Raw genomic sequence first — 18424 nt, forward strand, 5'->3', positions numbered from 1 at the left:
CCAAAGAATATCCAGTTTACAGCTAAAAACAAGGTTAAAAACCCACAAACAAACTGAGATATCAGAACCGGCATGAAAGCTCAAAAGAACACAGATCCCAGCCTCAACGCGAACTCCTGCTCCAACGTCCAGAACTGACCCAGCTGACACGTGCCTTTGCCCGTAAATGAAAACTGCGTGGACTGGTCACACATCTCCCACAAAATATGAAAAAGTTGTCTGACTTCAGAAACTTGCAGCAAGACTTCCATTTAACATACCTATTTTTAAAATACATTAAAATTTTCTTTTAATAACATCCCTTCTGGCCCTGGCCAGGTAACTCAGTTAGTTAGAGTGTTGTTCTGATTTACTAACATTGCGGGTTCAATTCCCGGTCAGGCCACATACAAGAACCCACCAATGAATGCATATGTAAGTGGAACATCAAATCGATGTTTCTTTCTCTCTAAAGTCAGCATAATAACAGTAAATTTAAAAGTTTAAGAAAATAACAATATTCCTTCTGCACCTAAAACTGAGTATCTCCTTCCTCACCACCACCGCTAACCAAATACTAATCACCACACTTAGGGCAGATGCCCTGGTACCTGCTCATGACTGTCAGGTCGAAACAACACAAGTGATAATATATTCGGCAAACTTGAGTGACAGCCCCTTTGGCAAGCAATGGTAAATATGGGTCTGAGGAAAAGCCCTAAGCACTAAACAGGTCAATGTAACTATGGAAGAGGGAAAAAAAAAGCCAGAAAACATAAAACAATGAAAAAAGCTTGGCTCAAATCATCTCTAAAATATGCTGCTTAGTCAACCTTAGAGAAATGAGACTCACCGGCCATCTTTCCAAGCAGCTGCCTCACTATTTCCAGTCCTGACCCTCATATGACAGCACCTTAAGGTTCACCAGAACTTTACTGAATCACCTCGTTAAAGGCGAGCCAGAGCTCACAAGCACTATTAGAGAACGCAGAAATGTTCTGATTGCATTTTATAATAAAAAAATTAACCTGTAAGCCTTGCCTTACACAATATCTTTATAATGCCTTTCTAGCAACAATTCAAAAACAATGTATAAGCATTTAATCCATTCACAATGTAAACTAGTGGGAAGCGGGCAAGCGGAAGACAAGAGATTTTCACACAGGAAGACCTGGAGAACTTACACACACGGGAAAAGCCAGCCCACTGAGGCGGCTCCTGGGGCTGACTCGAGGGCCGCAGCCCAAGGCCATTACAGTCTATCTAGGGTGTTACCATGCAATTGTAAGTCCCATGTGATCATCAAAACTGAAGATTTAAAAACAAAATCTGCTTGGAATTTTTCACCCAGTTTCTTTGGAAAAAATGGCACAAAAATAATTGTTTGCTTAAAGCTTTCATACACATACACACATGTTAACTTCATGTTAGTTTCATACAATCTGTTAAATATTCAATTAAACTAGTCTCAGAGCCTACCTTTATTAATGACCCACACACTTCATTACTTCTAACAAATTTCACGGTCAAGGCTTTGTATCTCTGTCCTATTCACCGTGAGCCTTATATGTTCTTAACCACAGATTAATGCACCCACCCACAAAATTTCAGGGAAGAGGAACGAATTCAACATAATCTTAGACTCTAAATTAGAATTCCAGCTCTTAAAGAGAATGGGAAAACATCTTCTCTTAGCTCACTCTGTAGATACCAGCAGTAATGAAATGTCCCTCGCCCACACTGGCAGGGAAACATTGCATTAAGTCAGTTCCTGCCTTAAACCAACAGAAACACCAAGAAAAATGAAAATAGTCTAAATAAAAACAAGTAAGAGGTGGTGGTTGGGCAACAGTGAATGTATAAAATGCCAGTAAACAACTCACTTTTGAGTGGTTCATTTTATGTTATGTGAATGTCATCTCAAAAAATTACATTTGTATGCATATTTTAAAATGAGATACACTTCATCACATGCCAGAGATGAACATAACCAGATTCTGGGAAATATGGGATGGTGAACACTGTTGTCTACATTAGAAGCCAAAGAAGCAGCAGCCAAGACAGAGCTCAGGAAAACATCAAGAGTCTCAAAAATCAAGCTCCTGGGGGGAAATAAAATACATTGTCCCTTCAGGAGAGCCCCAGGAAAAAGCAAAGCCATCTGGGAGTTTGAGCTCACATTACCCTTCTACCACATCAGACTGGACAAGTCCTGGCTGTTCTGAGGACCTGCCACGTGGCCTAGGGGCACAGTTAAACAACAAGGCTGCCACAGGCAAAGCACACAATCACGCCTGCTTATCCCAGCCCAGGGTGTACGTCACTGCTTTTCACAGGCCTACTCGTACAGCATTGTACAGCTAGGTTTAACATAACCTAGTTTCCACTAAATATAGACTGTGAAAGTCCCTTCTCTCCTTTCCTCCCTCCTTCCGGTCCCCCTAAAGATAATAAGGCCAGGAAAAAAATTAACAGGGTCTTAATTTCAAATGGCTCTCTGGGAAATAGCATCTAAATTGAGAGTTGATGAAGCCACTAAATCCCATCTTTTCACTTAAAGATGAGCTTTCCACAGTCTGGTGCTTATACTAATAAGATGGCTAAAGAATTAACCAAAGTATAAAGCAGAAAGGTCATTCCAACAATCTTTTATTTCAAAGGTTAGAGGTGCTAATTAGGTATTTCTTTAATAATGCAAAGACAATAGCATCTTCAGGTGTCATTTAGCTCATAGAAAATTATAAAAGACACCTAATTACAACAGACACACCTGTGACTGCATTTACATGTGACAGACTATAAGGCAATTTGCTAATACTATACAGTGAGAAAGGAGCTCCAAGTTGTACATCCAACTTCTAACTGAAATAACAAAAAAACTCTGGAAAACTTAAACCTAGAGTGAAAGGAAGAAAGAACATATTCTAACTTATTCATTCCTTCTTCAGCTTGGTTCAAACCTCAACCTAAAATGTACTTTAAAATATGGATCTCTTTTTTAAGAAAGATACAAGAACTGGACTTGGAGTCTCTTAATTTTGTTGGTTTTACATTAATTTTACCACCCAACTTTCAGTGAGGCTGTTTGCAGAACACACGATCTTTCTGCCTCCTGGGGAGTTTAGGATACCTGCAGAGTCTCACCTTACCACTCGCTTAGTCATCACCGGAATGCGCTGCATTTTTCCTGTGCAGCTGCATCCCCTTCATCTGGTGCTTCCTATTTACTACCTGGCAAGTGTTCCCTGAGGCTAAGCAAGAGAAGTATACCAGGAAGATTATCAATAATTTGAACTGTTTCCTCACTGAGACCACCTTCCTTTGTCATTCTGCCTTTTCTAAACTTACAGCAGTTTCTTTATATTAAAAAATTCCATTGATTATGGTAACTGTCTGGCATTTAGAAAGACACTTCTTTAAAAAAAAAAACAACACGTTATTCACACTGCTTCATAATGAAACAGCCAAGTGTGTTCCGTAAGAGCCTCAAATAGAAGACTAGTCTGAAAAGAGCATGAATAAATTCTTCGGACTCAAAGGATCTGGAGGTAACAGGAAGTTCCAGTTTCTTTGCCTCTGGCTTAATCAACAGCCTTTATCAAACCAGATCATTTTTGCTAAATCCAGAATGAAAACATTCCGGGCTAAGGTTGTACCCCCACTTACTTCCCCTCTTTCACAGCGGGACAGTTGTGGAGGTTTTCTTCCCTTACGTGTCAGGAATTCCTGTTCCTTCCCCAGATGGTCAGCATGGTAGGGGTTTGTCCCTCCTTTAGGGGGTTAGGGAGAGGTGACTCTCAACCTCAAACTAAAGGAGCTGGGCAAACCACTGGGGGAACCCCTTTCCCCTTCGGCTGGCTGGACGGCCCAGGCTCTCTGTGAACCACCCCAAGCGGCGAAGGTTGGTTCTCCCCTCGGCCTCCAGCGTCCACCGGCCACACCCCTGGCCTTCGGCTATCCTAACCACGCAGCTTCGAACAGACCAACCCGCTGAGGCTCCCCAGCTCCCAGCCGCCGCACCCGAGGATTCCCTCCCGCGGCCACAGCGGAGGAGTCCCTTTCTCCAGCCCTCTTCCTCAACGGTCACACCCGACGGCTCACTCCATCCTCAACGGTCACGCTCCTGGGATTTCCTCTCATCCGCCCGCCCGTCTCCATCCCAACCTGGGGTGCTCCCCCCCCCAGCTCCGGAGCATCAGTGAGGGAGGGACACACCCCAAAGTTAGCCAGCTTGAACTCACCGGAGGAGAGGGCGGGGGTGGCGGCGGCAGCCAGAGAGCACGGCCCGGGTGGTGTTGTAATGGTTTCCTGCACGTCACGACTCCTATTCCAGGTCTAAGCCACTGCGCAAAACCCACTTTGCCAGGGACAAAGATGGTGGACAGGAAACGCCAACGTCGGCGCGGTGACGTATTCTCCGCGCGCCGGGGAAATACGAGGCGGCGATCTCGGTCGCCTAGGAAAACCAGGGACTTTTGCCAGGTCGGCAAGAGGCCCGCCACCAGCGTCTCAAATGATGTTTAGTGTCTATCCCAAGGGAAGTAGTTAAAAAACAAAACAAGCTAGTATTCTCTGGATTTGTTTGCTCGCACAGAAGTTCAAAAACCTTACTGAAATATTCTGTTCCTTACTCAAAAAACAACTCTGCTAATTGCAGGAGTGTGGAAAATGGTGATCCAGCCCACGTGTCTACACTGGCGGTAGGACAAAAGAGTGGTACGAGGAAAAAAGGCTGAGATGGCATCAGATCCGAGTTCAGATCCCTGCCTTGAATGTGACTGGTAAAGCGACCTAAGGGTTCCTCAACCCCAGTCCTCTTATCTGAGAAATGAAGTTTCAAATGAGGGACGGTACGTGTATCTTTCTTCCGTATGTGAAGCCAAAGTGCGATAAAGCACGTTAGGCACCTAGCGTGTAATAGATGTGCTTACATAAAAGTTAAGTTCCTTTTGTTAGCCACAACCTGGAAACCTCTATACCTTCCCCTCAAGTTTACTGTGAACCTAAAACAACGGCTTTAAAATCGTCTTTTTGAAAATGTGGAGATAGAGAGCACACCTGGGGCAGGAGTGGAGAAAAACAATTCGAAAGGGACCAAGAAGGAGTAACCAGAGAGGTAAAAGGAAAAGCAGGAATTATAACGTTTCAGGATGTTTTCAGAGTTCCATAAAAGTAGGAAATATATCCATCTGGTCACTCTTGTACTTCTGAGGTCTAGCCGCCGCCCCCCCCCCGGCAAAATTTGTTGAATTAATAAATGTGTAAGTGAGTAGTCAGTAATATCAACAGCCATAGAGGTAAGGAGGAGAAGCTGGAAAGTGTCCAAGGATTTACAACACAGTGGTCTTTGATGGCATTGCTGTCAAAAGCCACAATGAAGGCAAAAGCCACAATGCAGAAGTTTGAGGATGAATTGAGGTGTGGAAATGAGATCAGGAGTTACAGATGACTCCGTAAAAAAGTATGGCTGAAAAGAGAAATAATATAAGATGGTATTTGAGGGAAAGAAAAGCAAGATTCTTTTTATTCTATACTCACGCATTTTCCTTATACTATCCCCTTAGCAGTACCATGGGTTCAATTTTCTTTACTACCCATATGACTCCAATATCTCTACTTCTGGTCATGACCTGTTCCCCAAACTTCACATATTGCTAACACTGGTGGGTAATTCTATAGTCCATCCAAACTAAGCAAATCATAAAGGAATGAGGGCTATGGAAGAGGGTTGAAAACGCTGGTTCCAGGTCCAACTCGTAGCAGATAGAGGTGGATTTTGTCAAAAAGATGCCACCAGAAAAATCTTAAAGAACGTTGATTCATATCTTCCCTACTCAAAAACTTTCAACAGCTCCTCATTGCTTACTATCTTCAAAACCTGTTCCTCCCCATCTGCCTTTTTCTTTAGTTTTCTCACTAATAAAATGAGAAAAATAGTAACATCCAATCATAATATTGTGTAGGGAGCCACCAGCAGCCATCCCTTGACACAGTCGGGACAGATGAGATGCATCTGCACAGCAGAGGCAACTGTGGCTGGACTTCCGGTCTATCTCTCCTTGCATGTTTGTCTTTGCGATGAATAGGTGGTGGGATTTTTAGATACCTGTATTTCAGGCCCAGTGATCCGCAGAATTCCAATGAGGTTGTACAAAATGATTTCTTGGCCAGAGAACAAAGTCCCCTCTAATGAAGTAGCCTCTGAATGTCTAAAAGTTGGTGGTGTAGCTGCCCCTCCTCTACCTTGGACAGGAATATAAATTAATGGAATTAGGCAAAGAAGCAGGGGAAGCTGGTTAGCTATTACAAACAAAGCATGTAGAAACGATTACCAAGGAGTCAGAGTCCATAGTACATAAAGAAACATTCTAGACAGAAAGATAAGTTAAGTTAGACACCACAAAGGCTTATAATGAATTTCCTATAACCACTGTCTAGCATATCCTTTTGACCCATGCCAAATTTTAAGACCTTTAATTAACATCCATTCATCAATGAGACATTTAAAACTCTGTATATACAGCTATTTCTAATTGTCTGACTGATGGCTCTCCTGATCAAAACAACCTTTGGGTAACATGACTGGGTTTGTGGAATTTCCTGTATTTTCCCTAGTTACCTTTGTATTGATTTTTTCTGCTTAACTGATCATGGCGTGCAGTTGTTTCTTTAATGATATGTAACAATCCCTATAAAAATAAAGCTTAAATCAAACTCAGAGAGTTCAGTCAGACCCTCAGAGGCTGGCTGTTCTCTGGCATTCAATTCGGTATCTGACTCTTCATTTGGCACCTGCACCGACCATCCTTTGGAGACCCAGAGACCTGCCGAGGCTAGACCCCGGCACCCCAGCACCCCGGCACCCCGGCAATATTGTTACAAGGATGAAAAGAATTAGTGTATGTAAAGCACTTAAAACTATACCTGCACATAGTATGGACTATGTATTTGGTTGGCCAAAAAAGGCCACTTAGTTTTTTCCATAAAAGGCACATTTTTCATTTTCACCAATAACTTTATTGATTTGGATATTTTGAGTATGTTGGCCATCTCCCACTATTGGTTTCTAGTGGGTAGAGGCCAGGGGTGCTGCTAAACACCTTCCAATGCATAAGGCAGCCCCACAGCAAAGAGTTATTTGGCAAAAATGTCACTAGTACCAAGATACTTCACAAACCATTTTTGACATGTTGGATCAGTCACGGCACCTTCTCCATACACCGCACAAATCTTTTTTTGCACTGCAGTTGTGTTTTTACCTTTCTTGAAACAATAAAGCATAATATGCCAAAAAATGTTGTGTGTTTTCTTCCATCTTCAATATTAAATGGCTGCACAGAAATTCACCAATTTTGGTAAGTTTTCCTTAAATGCACGCTGACATCACAGCTGTCACGATACAATCTAACAAAATTGTTTCAAATGAAGTTAAAGGCAACCAGGTGCTACTAGAGCCATTGTGTGGGAAAAACTAAGAACGTTTTTGGCCAACCCAATACAGTAATTAATAATACTTGAATAAAATGTTTTGCATACTCACAACTATAAACCTACTTTTGTCCCATCCTGTATGAGGTTAGAAACATTATTACCTTTGGTTATATAGGATTTCCTTTTAAGCTAGTGTGAATTGCTGGTAGTTACCTCTCCCACTAAACTCATACCACATTAACCTAATGGCTCTTAATACAGTTTAATGTAAGTCACAGTTTAATAGCAATCACTTGTTATGTCTTATCTATTAAAACATAAACCTGAGAGTGGGATTTGTGATAAGGTGTTTATTAATGATTGACTTCCTTTCCTTTTTCTTATGTAATAACTTGTTTACTTTTGGCGTATCCTTAAAGGACTATTAATCGAGATGTTTTGCCCTCTTCTGTCTGGGTGACACTGGAGAGAAACCCCGAACCAAGGCAAGGCAATAGGAATTTGAGTACAGTGACAGCAATCTGTTGAAGCTCATTCATTCCAACAATGTTGCCCGAATGAGACTTTGCTAATTCTTGCTCAAGACATCCAATGGGATTGTGTAGTTTCCGTTCCTTCAGAGCTGGATTTCCTCATTTTGTTAGCTACTCCATATACTTCTAACAAAGTTCGCTAAAGTAGCCTGTTTCTCTTGCTTTTAACCAAAGAACCACAATTGATCCAAATGTTTAACTAACTTTCCACTTATTTCAGTTGGTGTTATTTCTGAACTTCTTTATGCTGTTCACTTAAGAAAAGCCTGTATAGAACAGCTACCATTGACCAGGCACCTAACATGTACCAGGTACTTGACAGAAACCTTATGTCTAGTCCTTAAACTCTGTAAAGTAAAATATCTTTATCAATGGGACTTTCTGTAGCAGGCTTTTTGGTAGAGTAAAAAAAAAAAAAAAACAAATCACCTTCTAGAACTGTAAGGTTAACTTGCAAGATATTTCTTTCCTATTCATAGAACTAAACCCAAACCGTTTCTGAGGGTTTTCACAAACCAATGATCTGTCTTCATACCGCAAGGACCTCTGAGCAGTGAACAACAATACCTTTATTTCCAGCTATTTAGCCCAGGGGTTAGCCCGGCCTCTCGCGGGAGTTCTGGAGAAAGAAGACAGGTTGAACCTGCACTCGAATCCAAGTTCAATAAACCTGTATCAACAATTCAAACAAGGCGAAGGTGCATATGATGTCAAAGCACTTTGTAAACCGTAAGGTAAATTACACTAACTTTGGTACACAGTGCCTTTTGTCTCAAGCCTCCCCAGTTCGCGCCAGGTGGAATTCAGCAGGATTCTCTCGTCTCAGCACTGTATTCGAAAAGCTAATGTGACACACTCTCCCGTGTACGAAGACAGGAACCGCTTACATCTGCTGTAGCAAGTGCCTAGAGGACTGCTCGAATGCATTCCAACGGAGACGGGCGGGTAAGCTACCAGCTTGGACGGAATGCAGTCGTCCCCAGCTTTGAGGAACCACAGGAAGCTTTCTCATTCTAATCATCTTTATTTATAATTGGCAGCATACAGCTAAGGTCTCCATCTCCAGCTACGTCACTTCAGATCTTTCTCGGGGATCGCGTCACTTAAATTCACCTCCACCCTGCCGAGCCTACACTGAGACCTTTCCACCCCCACACGTCCTTTCTCCCTCCGCCCCTAACTTGATCGCGCACAGGACCGAGTTCTGGTGCCTGATGTCTGCGCTCCGAACATCTTGTCAAAAAAAAACCTCTTCAGAGACTCAGAACTCTGGTTTCCTACCGAGAGCGCGATGCCGAAGTTACTAACAAAGGCAAACAAGTAAAATACCCTGGGCCAAGGGAACCGCCAAGAGCCCGGCCTTTATTTCAGCAGGGGCGGAAGCGGAAGTACTAGTGGGATCATAGAGTTTCCTAGTTCCGGCTTCCGGGCCCATTAGGAACTAGAGCGCCTCTCCTCTGTTGAGGTTCCCCAGTACTGGTGGCTTCTCTTTCCGGGTGCAGCTTCTGTCATAAAGCTGAGACCTCCCTTCAAACGTGGCGTCGTGGGTCCTTCGCGCCTCGCCGGGGGTCAGCGTGCAAGGACGGGCGCGGGCAGGGTACTTACCAGGCAACAGCCGCCGGCGGTCCGAGTACCGGGTCCGCACTGGTGCCTCCAAGCCCTCCGGATTGGAAGCCCTGATTCGCAGCCTCCTGGACTGCATTTGGAGAGGACAGCACTCCTTGGCCCGTACCTGTACCCCAGTCACTCTCTGCCCTGTGAGGTGCAGCATTTCACAAGTCCCTCTATACCACTTCCACCCACGTCTGTGTTAAACTTCATTCTTAACCTCGAGACTCCGTCCCCTCTACCTCCAGAAGTGGTCTTTTCCCCCAGTTCCCGTAAACATTGGGAGTTAAGTTTTGGATGCCCGGCAAAGATTACTTGTAAGATTGAGCACCCATTCGATCCCCCGAACAAGTTCATGCTTGCTAGAGAGCTTGTGGGCAAAGTGAAACCCAGTGCGCACGGAAAACTATGGCTGAGCACGGGGCGCACATCACCACTGCTTCCGTGCAGGATGACCAGCCATCCATCTTTGAGGTGGTAGCCCAGGACAGTTTAATGACAGCAGTGAGACCCGCTCTTCAGCATGTGGTCAAGGTAAGGTATTATTTCTTTAAATGGTTTTAGGGACGGCTGGCTAAAAACCAAACCAATACTTTATTTGGTAGCCTTTGAATTGACCAATTAGCATATTATTCATATTCTATGGTTGAACGGTTACTGAGTCCCTGTTCCGTGGAGAGTCCTGTAATGAGCACCCAGCACTTCAGGTAGGATAGGGTCGACCCCAAAAGAATCTCAAAGTGTAGACTTCAAAGGGAAAAAAAGCAAATGCAAATATAAGGCATAGCAGCTGTGAAATGGAATGAATTTCGTTTATTAATATACTTTAATTTAGGTTCTCGCGGAATCCAATCCTGCCCGCTATGGCTTCTTCTGGAGGTGGTTCGATGAAATCTTTGCGCTGCTAGATTTTCTGCTCCAGCAGCATTACTTATCCAAAACCAGTGCCTCGTTTTCCGAAAACTTCTATGGCTTAAAGCGGATTGTAACAGGGGACACACACAAGCTTCAGAGACTGGCCAGCGCTGGCCTCCCAAAGAAGCAGCTTTGGAAGTCAGTCATGTTCCTGGTTCTCCTTCCATATCTGAAAGTGAAACTGGAGAAGCTGGTTGCTAGCCTGAGAGAAGAGGATGAATATTCTATCCACCCCCCTTCTTCCCGCTGGAAACGACTTTACAGAGCCTTCCTGGCAGCCTATCCGTTTGTTAACATGGCCTGGGAAGGCTGGTTTCTTGTACAGCAACTTCGATACATCCTGGGGAAAGCTCAGCATCACTCACCGTTGCTAAGTCTGGCTGGAGTCCGGCTAGGTCGCCTCACCATTCAGGATATACAAGCTCTGGAGCACGAGCCAGCTGAAGCCAGCATGATGCACCAACCAGCCCAGAGGTAAGGCCTCAACACTTCCCCCAAATATTTAACAAAGTCTAAAAGCTTACTTTATAATTTTAGGAAATCACCTCCCCCAGTCCACTTTGAGCTATTTCATAAACCATAGAAACATTCTGTGTTCATAAAACAAGGATTACTGTCCTGGTAACTCACCTCCTCACAACTACATTTTTGTGTATGCTTGCTGTAGCCAGGCCCTGAGCCAGGTATTTGCTTTAAGTACATCACCTCAATCCTCATCGCAACTCAATGAAATAAACTCATTAGCCCCATTTAACTGTCGGGGAAGCTAAGCCTTAAAAGCTAAGTACCTTGCCAAGGCCACACAGCTAGAAGGTGGCAGAGCTGAGATTCAAGCCAGATCAACACAATTCTCAAGACTGCTCTCAACCACAATGCTATTACTTCTACTTAGTGTTCATGTTCTACAAGTTCAAATATATATATTCCTCAACACTGCGCTAATTTTGGTTGAGTTGTTTTTTTTTCTGGATACACACACACACACACACACACACACACGGTCTCTGTAATCAATGTCTCACTAATTTCTCAAAATACACCCCCCCAGAAAACCAGCCATTAAAAACAAAACCTAGCCTCTATACTCTTAAATACCATAAGTCAGAAAGAGGGGATCGTGTGTAATACGACCTCAAGGAGGCAAGCCAATCTAGCAGCTGTTAAATCCCCAAACTGAATTGGCAAGTCTGATGAAAAGTGAAGAACTACATTTGTGTCACTCACTCTGTGATTGTACCTAAATAAAGCTTCTCCTTTTGCCTCCTTGTTCTACTCCAACAGTGTTACTGAGAAGATAAAGTGGGCCCTGAAAAAAGCTGTGGGGGGCGCCGCCTTATCCCTGTCTACGGGCCTTTCTCTGGGCGTGTTCTTCCTGCAGTTCCTTGAGTGGTGGTACTCATCTGAGAACCAAGAAACCATCAAATCACTGACCGCCCTGCCTACGCCCCCACCGCCTGTCCACCTGGACTACAATCCCGATTCTCCCCTGCTACCCAAACTGAAGACTGTGTGCCCACTGTGTCGCAAAACCCGGGTGAACGACACTGTCCTTGCCACCTCTGGCTATGTGTTCTGTTACCGCTGTGTGTTGATTTATGTCAGGAGTCACCAAGCCTGCCCCGTCACAGGTTACCCAACAGAAGTGCAGCATCTGATTAAACTGTACTCCCCGGACAACTGAAAGGGTTAGCACTGTAAGGCCCCGGGGCCGGATTCTTCAGCGTGGTACACAGCACTGTTTGATACTTCTTAGCCTCAGTTCATAATTACATGAAGTTTAAACAACTATATGGATTTCCTTAAAAGAATATATCCATTGATGTGAACTTTCTAGCCTGCTGTCTAGGCCTCAGCTTAGAGCTGACCAGGCTGGTTAGAGTCAGAGAGTCGGGATTGTCAGGGGACAGTGTAGAAGAAGTGGGTAAAATGGGATAATCAGTACAGAAGCTTTTCCTTAAAGAATAAAGAGGCACAGAGGCTCTGGGGGAAAAACCAAGTTAGACCTCTGAAAGTGAGGGGGAAGCAGGCCTTTTCTTTAGAAAACAGTGTTGATCTGCCTACGAGGAAGAGGTTGGTTGTATCCGTTTGCAAACAATGTGAAAAGTGGGCTTGCTCTTTATATTAAACACTTCTGGAAAACAGTAATAGCTCCTTCTACATACTGTGACCATTGGTTAAGTAACATCTGCTGTAGTTTATCAACTTTTAAAGATTCCTTCATGACCCATACATGTCTCTCCTGGGAAACTAGTTAAAGGAAAATAGGGGTCGAGTGTATGTATAGAGCAACCTTAGGATTTCGGTGTGAAAGCAAAGCGCTAATGAGCAGTGAAAAAATGGAGTAAAATACCGATCTAACCGTGTAAAGAAAGGATCTGTTAATAAGCTCTTTCTGCTTGCTGTTAAGAGTTTGCTACACTGGCATGAATTATTCTGGCTATTACTAAAGTTTCTGTGAAACACTTAAATAAATTTTAATAAATGATTTTGGCAAAAAGCCATCCCATGATGTCACGATTATGTGGAAACTTAAAAGATTACTCGAGGTGTTTCAAGTAAATTTCTCATTCAGACCACCTTGACTTTGGGGGCATTTTTGTATTGGTATTTTGGTTTTTGCTATTCTGATAGAGTGGGGGGACCCTCTACTCCAACAGTAAGAATGCAGCCTTGTTTGAAACATTTTGTATTAGAAATACTACAAACACCAACTTCCCTGTGTAGGAAAATGCATGCCTGGATTGGCAGGTGGGAAAAAACATGGGTTCAGAACGAAAAGTCACCATGACTGGAAGAGGAGGGGTGAATGGCACCTGTAAGTGCCTCTGCTGAGACAGACGTTTCCAATACTTAAGTGCATTTTAGCAACTCAAAGTGCACACATTCTCTCCCAGCACTAAGGTGATGATAAACCACATTCCAAAATGGAACATCCTCTGGATTTTAAAATTTAATGCTTTTATGTATCATAAGAAGAGTATACGGGGTATTTGCAAAAGTTGTTGATAAATAGCAAGGTTTTACCAAAGCAAACACATAGTTAATTTTTTTTAATTTTCTTTTCCCTTTTTTTTTTTTTTTTTTTAAGATTTCATTTATTTATCTGTAGAGGGGAAGGGAAGGAGAGAGGGAGAGAAACATCAGTGTATGGTTGCCTTCGTGCGTCCCCTGCTGGGAACTGGCCTGCAGGGAACCGGCCTGCAACCCAGTATGTGCCCTGACTGGGATTCAAACCGCGATTGTCTGGTTTGCAGGCCCATGCTCAATCCACTGAGCTACACCAGCCAGGGCACATAGTTAATTTTAAAAAATAAAACCCTTTTTAATAAGTCAATAAGGGAACTCAACCAGATTCAGGACTGAAGTAACGTAGTATTCCACGAAGGTATCGAAGCCAGATTTTTCGCCTCCGCCTATGAAAAGAAAGCATGAAAGTATCGGAAAAATTCAAAAGTATCAAAGAAACACTCCTATGTGTAACAAAATCAGTATCCAAATAGGCTAGAGCACACCAGTGTGGGAAAATCAGAATCAGCTCAGAGAGAAGATTAGGTGGTCACGCCCTGGTCAAAGCCCGAACGGAAGAACGGCAGTACCAGGTCAGACTAGACTTCGCTCATCATCGCATCACTGCATTTCGCCTCCTGTTATCTAAGGGTATTTTCGCTTCCAAAACAACTTAGGTTTACCTATGAAAAAAAGTAAAGCCTTCTTTTTAGGTCAGTTTGGGTTGCAACCATGGGCTTCCAATAAATATCTTCTACCATCCTTTGGTTTAACTTTGCTAAGCAAGTTTGGGGGGGGGGCTTTTTTGTTTTTGAAATACAGAGGCAAAAATGGGTAAGCGTTTATAGTTTAAAAACTTACAACATGCATTAGAAAAATCTCAGGGATGCCTGTGAAAAGATTTATGGTCTAGTTCTAAAGCAAAACTTTAGAAAAGATTTTCTACTAAATTCCTTTATAAACTCCAGTTCATTTTATATATATATATATATATATATATATATATATATATATATATATAATTTACAATTCTGCATACAAAGATCAAAGGTAGGCTAATTTTTTTATACCAGAATCTTCTATCTTAAGAGTCCAAGACCCAGAGAAGCTATGATTTGCCAAGATTCATTGCAAATTACCAGCAGAGCTAGAAAGAGAACTGAGATCTGATGACCAGATGTATATTTTTCCACAATCAGCTAAATATAATTTCATTTTTCTCCAAGGCACGTGCTAAAAGAAGCAATGTAAAGCCTGGGTAATTCACAGCCTGAATAATTAATTTCTGAATGAAAACGCTGGTTGCATTTCATTTATTTTAAATGGCACCTGATGATATACAATCGCTGACACGGAAAAGTACTAGGATTACATGTCCCCCTTTCCAGCCTTTCAGCATGGTATTGTCGGTATCTACGTAACAATTTTGGAAACACCACATGCTTCCTTCGGCCCCCTCTAGATATTAATAGATTGATGTTCTGTGAAACTGACCACTGTTGGTCTGCGTTTGCCATTCAGCAGCTAAGCTCCATGGGGGAGGGGCAGTATAACAAAGTGCCTGTTTTACAGGAGCTATGCCTGAGCCTTAATCTCATCATCCTCTACACGCGGCCACTTTCCCAACTTTCTTCTTTAATACACTTCGCTCCATCTGGAATGCTTGCCCCACCCCTTTCAATCTGGAGAACGTCTAATTACAGTTTTGAAACCTCACTCAAACGTCACCTTCTCTGTTAAGTGGTTCCAAACTCTACCAGTCATTCCCTCCTCTGACCCCCCACAGCACGAATCACACGCCAGTTACTCAGGTCCCCCACCTCCCCGTCTGCCCCATCAGACCCTTAAGAACCAGGGCTCTGTCGTCTTACTGGCCTTTGCATCCATTATACTCAGAACGGCGTATAGGAGGAGGCCCACTAAGTGAGCGTTTAACTCAGTCAGCGCACGACCCTCCCTACGAAATCCTAAATTACAAAAGCATCAGCACAGTTTATAAAGCCCACTTACCTGCAACGCTTCACGTAGATAAGGCCCATACCTCGAGCATCTCTAAACCCTCCTTCCCTCCCCCAGCTTCTCCCTCATGGCGCTCTGCACTGCGCCCTGCAGAGGACGACCAATCCTTACACACAGTGGACCATCAAAAATAAAATAATATCGTCCAAACACCACCAAGTTCAAGAATGACTGAGAAAAGCCGTCCTCGCCGGGAAACACGAGTAAGGCCGGAGCCAGGGCTCACAGCAGAGACGCAGGCAGGAGTCCTAAACCCTCTTCCAGAACTCCTAAAACTCCTGCCACCTAGACTTTTAAAAGGCTGGCCCGGGCCCGCGAAGAATGATGTAGCGGGCGCCCAGGTTTCTGACCCTCCGCGGTACGGGTGCCCCCACCAGCCTCAGGGCCCACCCGCTTCCCACCACCCAGTGCGGCCTTCGCCGGACAACCAATCCCGCGGCGGCCAGTGCGTCACGTGGGGTTGGTGCAAGAAACAGCCAATCGGAGGCCGGAACGAACGTCAGGGGTGGAGCTGGCGGGAGAACTGAAAGGCCTTCTCCGCAGCTACTTTGCGTAGCTAGCTCCATCTTCGGGTTTAGGGTAGTCACCTTGCAACCTGAGAGCACTCGGACCTCAGGATGACTGTAATCCCGAGTGGTTTTGCCCCTGCCTTGTTTCACAGCTGGGAAAGGGTGTCTGAGGCCGTTGTGCCCTGGGTTTCCGGGAAGAGCTCTTGAGTGATCCAACACTGCTTATTGCCAATTGTGCGGGTTCCCACGTGACGGCCAGGGGCCGGGGTGGACTTAGATGGACGTGAGGGTCTTAGTCCAAGGGGAACTTACTGGTTGGTCGGGCTCTTGTACGCTTCCTAAATAAGCAAGAAGTGCCGCAAGAAAAGTGCAGCTAAATATCAAAGAAGTGTGAGGGAGAGCAGGAAAGACTTCCTGGAAGAGGTGGCACTTGATCTGGGCCTTGAAAGATGGGTGGGGTTTCAGAATGAGGAGATTCTGGAAGAAGGAATGATTTCATTCCCGAATTAAATGAGAAAGTGTTAGGGACCTGGCCAAATTTAGGGAAAGTCGAAACGTGTAGTGTTTCTCAAAAAATGGTGAGTTAGAAACACCAGCATCAAAAACAAACTACACGCACACACACACACACACACACGCACAATATCTGGAGGGAGAAAAACAGACTTACTGAATCAGATGTTCTGGGGCCGGAGCCCAGGCATGCATATTTTTAATATTAGCCCTATGGGTGATCCTGAGTCACACCAAAGTGTGAGGGCCAGTGATGGTGTTAAAGGGGATTGTAGGAGATTTGAAAGACAGGTCAACACTTTGTTAAGAATGGTGCTTGCTGCCAGTGTAGTTCAGGCTACTCTGGAGAAAGTGAGAGATTTAAAGATTTCAGAGCCCAAGGTGATAGGAGATGAGAGATGTGCTTTAGGAAATTTCAACTTGCAACTGTTTCTAAATAGCTTGAAGGAAGGCAGAGGGAAGCTATCCTAAGGGATTACAGTGGTCCAGGTGAGAGCTAATATGAGCCTAAATTAGGACTGTGGCAGAGGAAGTGGAGAAGTAGCATATGACAACAAGCATGAGGATTGTGGTGAATGTCAGGGGTGGATAGAAGGACATGAAAAAATAAAAAGGAAGAATGGAGAAGAATGGAGGGTCTCTTGTTTCAGACCCACGAGGACATCCGCTGTCTCTGAGGACAGGAGGATAGACTGTGAAGAGGCTGTGCCTTTGCCTGTGCTGTTGCCTCTGCATTTCCGTGTCCCTCTCTCTGCCCAGTGCGGTCTTACTTGCAGATTCCAGTTCAGATACTACCTCATTTACAAAATCTTACTCTCACAAGCATAGTTATCGTCACCCCTCAAAACACCCCCGGTGCACTGTTCCTACATTTCTAACTCTCCAGAGTGGCACTCGAGTACAGTGGTCACGCATATTTGCAAGCCCTGGAAATGTAAAAAGTGAATAGTGACAGCACCTTCTTCACAGAGCTGCTAGATGCACTGAATGAGAACAATGCCTAGTGCGTAGAATGTATGTGTTATATTACAGTGAGTTGTCAATACGCGTCTTCCCTCTCTAGATTGTGAATAGGACATGTATCATTCTCCTGGCTAACACAAAGGATGCATGACAGAATGATAGTAAACGGGTTTTGGAATCAGAGAGACAGGGGCTCAAACCCAAGCTCTGCTACTTATTAGGTGTGTAACCTTGACCTTTGCTCCCCTGAACTCAGTTTATTTATAAGACAGTAAAACTAATACATGTCTTACAACTTGTTATGAGGACACTTTGAGATAATCAAACTTGCACCTATCCAGTACAGCCAAGAGTACTATACCCAGCAAAGCCATCGTGTAGAATCAAAGGACAGATGAAGCACTTCCCAGACAAGAAAAGCTAAAGGATTTCATCATCATCAAAACAGCACTGCAAGAATTGTTCAAGGGTCTTTAAGGAAAACAAGAAGTCCTGGATGGTGTGGCTCAGTGGATTGAGTGCTGGCCTGCAAACCAAAAATGTTGCTGGCTTGATTCCTTCACTGTCAGAGCACATCACCTGGGTTGTGAGCCAGGTGTTTGCAGGCCAGGTCTGGGTTCCAGTTGGGGGTGTGCAAGAGGCACCCAACCCGAGAGGGGTTTCTCTCACACATCGGCGTCTCTCTCCCTCCCTGTCTCCCTAAAAATAAATAAATAAAGTATTTTAAAGAAGAAAATGTTTAAAAATACGAATGATAAATGGCCATAAAAAGAATGAAATCTTACCATTTGTGACAGCGTGGGTGGACCTAGAGGGTATTATACTGGGACTCAGGGGGTATTATGCTAAGTGAAGTCAGTTGGTCAGAGAAAGACAAATACCATATGATTTCACTTATATGTGGAATCTAAAGAACAATATAAATGAACAAACGAAACCATAACAGAC

At 43.9% G+C, this 18424-nt stretch overlaps 2 protein-coding genes, 1 long non-coding RNA gene and 1 other non-coding gene across 5 annotated transcripts in view; 1 reads left to right on the plus strand and 3 right to left on the minus strand.

Annotated features, from left to right (window-relative positions):
* The window catches only part of AP2B1 (adaptor related protein complex 2 subunit beta 1), a 99028-nt gene extending 94701 nt beyond the window's left edge, over positions 1–4327 (minus strand). For both annotated transcript variants that reach the window (XM_037167227.2, XM_037167225.2), the window contains exon 1: positions 4221–4327. The gene's annotated coding sequence lies outside the window, so the exon portion shown is untranslated. The remainder of the gene's footprint in view (positions 1–4220) is intronic.
* A 4980-nt stretch (positions 4328–9307) lies between these two features.
* On the plus strand, positions 9308–12981 carry PEX12 (peroxisomal biogenesis factor 12). The gene is made up of 3 exons (XM_037167331.2): positions 9308–10085; positions 10387–10940; positions 11748–12981. The coding sequence occupies exons 1-3, from the start codon at positions 9960–9962 to the stop codon at positions 12145–12147; spliced, it is 1080 nt and encodes a 359-aa protein (XP_037023226.2). The 5' UTR covers positions 9308–9959; the 3' UTR covers positions 12148–12981.
* Positions 12982–13765: 784 nt separating this feature from the next.
* On the minus strand, positions 13766–15890 carry LOC119065299 (uncharacterized). The gene is made up of 2 exons (XR_005085575.2): positions 15483–15890; positions 13766–13879 (listed from the first exon to the last, which is right to left on the minus strand). It is a non-coding gene; the product is annotated as an uncharacterized LOC119065299 (long non-coding RNA).
* On the minus strand, positions 13999–14094 carry LOC119065337 (Z30 small nucleolar RNA). The gene has a single exon (XR_005085579.1). It is a non-coding gene; the product is annotated as a Z30 small nucleolar RNA (small nucleolar RNA).
* Positions 15891–18424: the final 2534 nt, after the last annotated feature.

Source organism: Artibeus jamaicensis, unplaced genomic scaffold (assembly GCF_021234435.1).
Source record: "Artibeus jamaicensis isolate MK-2021 breed Jamaican fruit bat unplaced genomic scaffold, CSHL_Jam_final contig_2259, whole genome shotgun sequence".
NCBI lineage: Eukaryota > Metazoa > Chordata > Mammalia > Chiroptera > Phyllostomidae > Artibeus > Artibeus jamaicensis.

Excerpts from the sequence above, each read along its gene's own strand:
- PEX12 (XM_037167331.2), top strand. The coding sequence starts at position 9,960 with ATGGCTGAGCACGGGGCGCACATCACCACTGCTTCCGTGCAGGATGAC. Across the intron at positions 10,086-10,386 it reads CTCTTCAGCATGTGGTCAAG|GTTCTCGCGGAATCCAATCC; the intron begins GTAAGGTATTAT and ends ACTTTAATTTAG. Across the intron at positions 10,941-11,747 it reads ATGCACCAACCAGCCCAGAG|TGTTACTGAGAAGATAAAGT; the intron begins GTAAGGCCTCAA and ends CTACTCCAACAG.